This window comes from Aspergillus clavatus, genomic scaffold (genome assembly GCF_000002715.2).
Source record: "Aspergillus clavatus NRRL 1 1099423829803 genomic scaffold, whole genome shotgun sequence".
Classification (NCBI taxonomy): domain Eukaryota; kingdom Fungi; phylum Ascomycota; class Eurotiomycetes; order Eurotiales; family Aspergillaceae; genus Aspergillus; species Aspergillus clavatus.
The window spans coordinates 388628-396335 of record NW_001517096.1 but is presented as its reverse complement, the minus strand read 5'-3'; the positions used below and the strand labels follow the sequence as shown (position 1 = coordinate 396335).

General features: G+C 45.2%; 2 protein-coding genes across 2 annotated transcripts, besides 3 other annotated features; one reads left to right on the top strand and one right to left on the bottom strand.

Moving 5' to 3' along the window:
- Positions 1-115: a microsatellite.
- Positions 2-115: a microsatellite.
- A 1214-nt stretch (positions 116-1329) lies between these two features.
- Positions 1330-2544, top strand: ACLA_078780 (putative serine-threonine protein kinase; the record flags this gene model as incomplete). The annotated part of the gene is made up of 3 exons (XM_001270554.1): positions 1330-1460; positions 1517-1848; positions 1910-2544. 3 exons carry the CDS (start codon positions 1330-1332, stop codon positions 2542-2544), a joined length of 1098 nt encoding a protein of 365 aa, XP_001270555.1.
- A 2225-nt stretch (positions 2545-4769) lies between these two features.
- Positions 4770-4820: a microsatellite.
- Positions 4821-5217: 397 nt separating this feature from the next.
- On the bottom strand, positions 5218-7258 carry ACLA_078770 (uncharacterized protein; the record flags this gene model as incomplete). The annotated part of the gene is made up of 7 exons (XM_001270553.1): positions 5218-5587; positions 5650-5779; positions 5838-6282; positions 6358-6517; positions 6679-6840; positions 6913-7130; positions 7190-7258. 7 exons carry the CDS (start codon positions 7256-7258, stop codon positions 5218-5220), a joined length of 1554 nt encoding a protein of 517 aa, XP_001270554.1.
- Between the last annotated feature and the right edge of the window lie 450 nt (positions 7259-7708).

The following is a 7708-nucleotide window of genomic DNA, read 5'->3' as shown; positions in this document are numbered from 1 at the left end:
CCTAACCCTAACCCTAACCCTAACCCTAACCCTAACCCTAACCCTAACCCTAAACCCTAACCCTAACCCAAACCCTAAACCCTAACCCAAACCCTAACCCAAACCCTAACCCTAATCTTGGTGTGAGTCTAACCTGCTAAACAAGTTCTTGGTCTTGATTTGCACGGGCTTTAGCTAACGTAAACTGTAAATTCAATAGACAAAAACTCGAAGGGTAAAGTGTTCATTCCTTGGCCTGGCACAGTTGCTCATTACATCCGGACCATGTCATTGATTCACTAAGAGGACTTTGACTGCACCTGTATAATCCTGAGGACAAATATAATTCCCTGGGCAATGAAGTCACGGAAGAAAAGATTGCAGTTGATTGTCCGCCCTGATTGCGCAAGGTATGCTTGAAGTGGTTTGACTAGAGATCTGCTGTGACTTCTAGGCTTACTCGTAGGAATCCACACCACGTCATAAATATTATAAACCCAAATGCAAGCTGCCTGGTAGACCCCTAACGAGGCAAGGGAGATTTAAAGAAACTGTCCTATCTACTTGATTTAGACTATAACGTAATTGATGCACTCGCTTTCAAGGATTGAAAACGGGACCACACATCCAGACGAAGACTAATTGAGCTCGACCCCAATCGTAAACTAGCCATGCTCATCAGTAGCCACTGTCGGGTCTCTTCAAGCTTTGATTCCTCTGGGACGGCCACAATAGGCTTGACCGCCGAGGCCCTGGAGAAGTCGAGGGCGATACCATGCCCGATTCCTGCGATTCTGAAAGGATTAGTTAGGTGTTGCTGAGGTGGCGGGAGCACTGCGGAGTTTCTCCTATCACGAGTAGCCGCTGTGAACAAGATGGCCTTGCCATTGACGAACTACTACAAGTATGTAGAGGCATCGATGATCGGATATACGATCTCGGGCTGTTGGCCCGAATATTGGTGGTTTCTATGCTGAGACGTCGATGCAACTTGGAAATAGCGCGTCCGTGCCCCGGTTTCGTCTGCGGAGAGACAGCAGCATAATCAATACATCTCATATGGTAATTTTATGAGTCTGACTCAGCACTCTCGGGAACAGACACTACCTAGTTGTGCAGACCAGCCCCTGAAGGTTACCGACCCCATCACGAGATTTGGGGAAGAGTGAAGCTTCCCCATGGGCTCGACTGAGAGCGCTAGCAGCGGATCAAGAGCTAAAACAAAATTGCGTCTTATTTCTTTCACCATTTTCCATCAATATCTCATATATGAGAATCCTTCAGGCTTTGAATTCCATCACCAACCTATCACTTCTAGCTACTAAGCAATAAATTGTTTTGTTCAGAAGTATGGTCTCTCAAGAAGAGCAGCTTAATGCTGACCCTGTTCACCTCAATCAACTTCTACATGATAGATATCATGTCCTCCAAAAGCTTGGGTCAGGGCGTTACTCAACTGTCTGGTTAGTAAAGGATCGAAAGTAGGTCATGATATAAAGAGACTACCATACCAAAAGGATACTTACCCATTTTCCAGAGAGGCGACGTATAAGGCTGTAAAAATCCTGGAGCAAGATTGTTATGACGGCAAACATGATCTTTTTGAGTTGGAGATTTTAAGGCACCTCCGCAAAGCTAATCCAAATCATCCTGGCTATCAGCATATCTCTGTTCTTCTGGATGATTTTGTTTACGTTGGGAAACTCGGGCGCCATGTTTGTCTTGTGATGGAACCTATGGCAGAAGACATGAAGGGCTTTAGCTTTTTCTTCGATGGTGCTAAGATTCCTAATCACATCATGAAGCGAGTTACAAAGCAGCTGCTCTCCGCCTTAGAATATGCACATTCCTCGGAGATTATCCATACTGGTGGGTGAAGTTTTTGAATCTGTAAGAACCATATAAAAGCTAACTCTCTGCTCACCCTTAGACATCAAACAAGACAATATTATGGTGAAGATCAGAGACTTCTCTATCATTGATCAATATTTGGAAGATTCACTTTGCAACCCAAATGTGAATCTTGGAGAGTATAACTTCAATAACACTTCTGAGCTAAGCCAGATAAGCATTGCTCTTTGTGACTGGGGATCAGCAAGCTGGGTAAAGAAGCATCTCACAGAGATGATCCAGCCCAAGCTTCTTCGCGCACCGGAGGTCATATTACAGGCCCCCTGGGGCAAGGAAGTTGATATTTGGAATCTAGGCGCCCTACTTCCTGAGCTTCTAGATGCAGTGCAGATGTTCTCTGGCAAAACTGACGCGACTGGAGGGATTTATCACACCAAACATCATATTGAAGAGATTGATGCGCTCTTTGGTCCATTCCCTGTTGACTTGTTGAATGATGGAAATCCAAAAATTGTGCAACAATTTTTTGATGAACACTTCCAAATTCAAGATCCTGCGCAACGCCCACCGGCAAGGCTGGAAACATGGATACAGTGTCTTGATGGAGCTGAGAAAGAGAATTTTCTTTCATTGCTCCAATCCATGATGATGATTGATCCCAAACAGCGAGAGACTGCACAATCACTACAGGGTGCGCTGTGGCTTACAGGTTAATGACTCTTACTATGGCTGCCTATAGCCTGCTGCAAGAAAGACTGGAAAGGAGAGCTAGAAATGCACAGTTACTGAGACATGATAGCCCCACTAGTTATGTTGTTGCATGAAATTTCATACAGTTGATCTCTCAAAGTAGCTCTGTATCTGCAGGCAACATAACATGTTCACTAAGCATTCCAAGTGGTAATACCCTCACTGATATTTTATTCTTCCAGGCTTTCAAGCCGCTGTAGGGTACACATATGCTAAAGCTATTTTAGGGACTAAGAAAACCTCATATGGCCCCTGTATCCTCAGGACTGCCAATAAGTGAGATGTGGTTATCAGGATGAATAAGTACAAGATAATACTCTGGTCTAATCCCATAACTCTTGTACAATATATTGGATTATGCATATATGCATATATGCACGCCTTATCATAATCAATAAAGAACAGACCATGAGTTATTTCACCTAGTGCCTGGTTAGCTCCGACTAAAGCTGTAAAGTTGGACAAATCAACCTCAATTTGTGGAGAGGCACGTAAAAAAATTAATTTCAACCTTGATCCGTTGACTTGTTTTTTTCTGATGCGGCGAATTCGAGGAAATCAGTTCCTCAACGAGGCACTGTGTTAGATTCCCCTGTTTTGGACGTCTAACAGATTTCCCTGAAGCAAAAGCAAGCACCAAGTCTAATGGCTACATGTAGTCTCTTTTCCTGATAGGTGTGGAGAATTTCTGGATGGCAGATTCCTTGGATCACCGAGCTGAGCTTCCAACCAAAATTGTAGGTGTCCTGGACTCACATTCAACCCAGTCCTGATTTGGGAGAATGCATATGAATGGCATCACCTGCCAAGATGCTTTTCTCCTCCTAGTCCATCACCCAGCAAAGCCAGTAACTAACAGTATACGTAGTCGACCAGACACAGCTGCTACTGCTCAAAGAGTAAGGGTGAATGAGCTACTTGACGATCTTCATGATGAGTCCCTCATCGGGATTCAGCTTATACTTGAGGAAAATGTTGATCAATATTGATATGCATAGACGACCGATGTTTCTTTCTTGGAGATGATCATGAGATTGCCGAATTTCGATCTGATGATTTAGCGCCGTCGGATATCGGCTGACAGAATAGTCAATTTGCGAATAAGATATCTTCTTGGCTTTAAGAGAGAAGACCAACAGAAGTCAGTGTTTGGTATGATATCAAGAACATTTGTCCTTGGTATGCTCTCCTTCGAACGGCAGACCGATTTGACGCCGGACCTAACTGTGTGGCTCTTCTGAGCCAACTAAATACCGAGTCTCAGCAACACTGCCATCATCAAAATCAAAATATAGGGCATGGGCATTCTCGTCTAGCAATTGTTCTTCACTTACGTGTAATCCTACTAGATTAGTCGCCCACTGAACACTTACGTTGCTATGCTGCTGCACAACATTAACTGTCGTTCAACTCGCCCTTGGACAAGAGCAGATGCCTGGAAATTAGACCACCCAGGTTCACAATTCTCCAGCAACGATATGTGATGAGAAATGCAGTTAATTTTCCGAAAGTGCACATTCGGTTACTTGAAATAATCTTCTTATGGCGTCAAGTGATGCACCATGTAGTGCTGCCTTTCAGTCTATGTGGTGTTTTCCTACGTAACAGACCAACTTCGATAGGATGGATTGCCCTCTTATTCATTGAGTCCTTAGCAATCCTCTCTGCCTGCATCCTCTCCATTTCGAGAGGCACATGATCTGTCTAGACTGTACTTAGGATGATGCATGACAAGTGCTTTCGTACTCACACCACTCAGGGTTGTGATCTTTGAAATGGTGTGTGAGCCACAGCGGTGGCTGATGCATAATCATCAGTCTTCGTTCAACAAGGTAAAGGGTCCTTATCCGATTCGTAAAAAGCAGAAAGGAATCTGACTACTCCAGGGGGTTTTGCTTGGCGCTGAGGAGTGTGAATTTACATTTTAGACAAGATCCCATGATGATGTGCTTTAATTTCCTAGGATGAATTGCCTTTGGGACTCCAAGGCTTTCAATGTTTGAATATTTATCAACATACCCTCCTTGGCTCTAATTGCGTCAAGCTGCTGCCAGGTTCACCAGGACATCAGATTCTTCAAAGCTGTATACTATTGGTGCCTTATTTTCCATACATCGATCTGGTGCCTCAGCTTTATGCTCTCTCAATATTGCTAAAATAATCTGTCACTTCGCTTTTCTCCGCAATGAGTTGTTGTTAGTATGGTTATTATTAGTATTGTTGTTGTTGTTGTGATTGTTAAGAATCAACAGACAATGATAGCTCTACACCTTGACTTGAGAGTCATGGACTCAGCTGACACAGACAGAATCATTGTCCACTTAATAAGTGGGAGTGAAATATTGATAGGACTCAGTGCAGGGCTTCTCTCAACAGCTCGTGCGGGGCTTAGTCAAGCACTTTTGGGCAGGTAACCTCTCAAGTCGATATGGTCCTGACAGAATCCTTGCGAATTATAGGGATGATGTTTACAGAGAGAGGTGTTGTGGCCACACCAGACCATAAAAACCCGGAAAGGGAAGCTGCATTCATTTAGCAATCTCATAGTGGACTAAATAAGAACCTTATTTCAGGCTAAACATAGAAATAGCTTGCCACTGCTGGGAACTGATTATAGGGCAGCAAAAGTGGAGCAAACTATACTATGTAATTTGCCTCAATCATCAAGTCTCCGTTGTTGTTGAAAATTGGCTTCTCATACAACAATGAGGAGTTGCCAGGAATTACGAACCGAGCAGAGGTGTTGAGGTCCTTCTCCAGATTTTTCTCAACGTCGCCGAACGAGGCGCTCTTAAATCGCTGGACAAGCTGGTCCTGCAAGCCCTGGTTTTTTTGTTTGACACTCTCCAGCGTATTGAAGCCTGCAGTACTACTACTGAACTGTAGTGGATCTGCCGCCACTTGGAAAACGGTGGTCAGATCAGCAGGCAAGTTGAGAGAAAACTTCAGGCCGCCGTCGGTGGCCGCGATGGTGATATTACTTTGCCAGGTGATTTGGACATGAATGCTGGATCCCCTCTTTTAGATTAAGTCCAGCGAGAGATTACACTGCAGAGAATATACACTCACGTGTAATCGTATTCCCAATTCATGGGCCACGTGGTGCCAACGGATTGGCATTTGATTCTGATGTCTGTAATGCCACTCGCATTGATGTTGCTAGCTCCGGGCACAATGCTCAACGTGTTATTTGTGGTGCCTAAACCGACATTGTTAGAAACTGAGTCCATGGAGTCCATGACAAGAAGCACACTTACAATCAATGTCAAGTCTATTCCAGCCTCCATCTGTCTTGAGCGTGTTGTGATACTTCTGCTCGTCGTTCGATGGAGCCCATGTCCAAGTCAAAGCATTGGGCGTGCTCTCTTTCCACGCATAAAAACTGGCGCCGCTGGAATGGCTGGGGTCCCCTGGTGCAATTCTCCACTGCTCCGCCAGTATGTCAGGAATATCCGCGCTATCAATCCACGCGTACGTATAAGCATTGAATAGAGACAGCAGTTGGGAGGGAGATTGTCGAAAAAGGTAGCTATCCCAGATTATGTTGCGATCAATGATAATCGTGCCGTTGATGCCTGGGGAAACATAGTTGCCAGAATACTCCAGAAGCCGGATGTCTGGAAACGCCCGGTTCTCAGTCATTTGGAGATAGAGGAGCATGTTGTTTTCGCCGTCCGGCCCAAGGCCCTCTCCCGGCTTTGTCTAATTGGGGGGGATGTAAGGGTAGGTCTGTAACTTCACAGACGTGGGGGGAAAGGATGGTGCTTTCTCGTTCACGGTTTCGGGCTTGGCCGTATGCAATGCATAGGCCAGGGTGCGTTTCTGGCGGTCCTGCCACTTGCTGTTCTCGCCTACGTACCAATGGCTCAGGATCAAACTCAGGTACGTTTTTTGGTCATCTGACAGGTCGGCTCCGTTGAAGTCGCTGTGTCCCCGGCTAAGAAGTAGTGTCAGCAATGAACGCCATCCAAGATGGCAAAGGCACCAGAGGTATGGTTGCTGACTCAAAATTGATGATATGATCATCTTAACACAAAAGCAAGTCTGTGTCAGCCCCTGACGATCTAGCATCCAAAATGGGAGCGACTCCCGCCGTACTTACTGGTAAAAGCGAAGAATAGAGAGCTGATCGAGAAGTCCCCAGGCTGTTTAATCTGGTTTTGAACTTTCTTGAACTCGTCGGAGCTTGCATCAATTTCTTCCTTGTCGAAGGTGCAAGTCCAAGCGATGGTCCAGCCGTTCACTTGAAAGTCTTTGTCACTGTCGGCAATAAATCGATACAGTGTCAGCGAAGCAATGAATAGTGCATAATATGAAGATGCTCAGACTGACCCAATGACATAATGGACCGTTCCGGACTCAAGGGTACAATAGTACATGGAGGCTAGGTTGTCCTGCCCGGTAACATTGAGGGAAAGTTGACTACTCTTCAGTGTTGCGTCCAGAGTGCCGATTCCTTCAAAAGTAGCTTTGACTTCAGTTAGCTCTGGATGCTTCTTCAACAGATCAGACATAGCATTGTTAATGGCCTTCTGGGATAAAGCGATGATCTAGAGCAAAGTTACCAGTCTGCTTAGCATTGGTTTGTGGGCGACTGTTGCCAAATTACCTCATTGAATCCCCCTTTCTCACTGTTCAAGGAGGACTGCAGGCGCTTGCTAATTTCGGTTTCACTCATGATGGGTATTGATACTGTTGAATTGCCTTGAGGTTATCATAGGCGTCGGCTGGTTGACGAGAGAAGAGGACGAATGATATATGAAGTGAATTTACCACACTTACCCCGCAATGGCAGATGCCCAATTTCGTCGATTGAACCATCAAACACACTTCTGTGACTTGGGGGGTAGGGATGTGCAGCATACCACCAGCATTGGATGCACGATGTTGTCAGTCTATATCATTGCATGTGTTGTGCAGCCCAATGCCTTGAATATTAAAGGTGCTAGTGGCAAACAGACAAGGATGGATATCCTCTTCAGTCCACTTAGCTACAGCACAAGCGCACAGCCTGATATACTTCTCCCCCCATATATCTCCATATGCATATGTCACTCAGAAGCCTTGGAATCCTGCGGGGTTCTCGCAATATGAGGCATTTTCTGTTCTGGCATCCATCTTAACGACA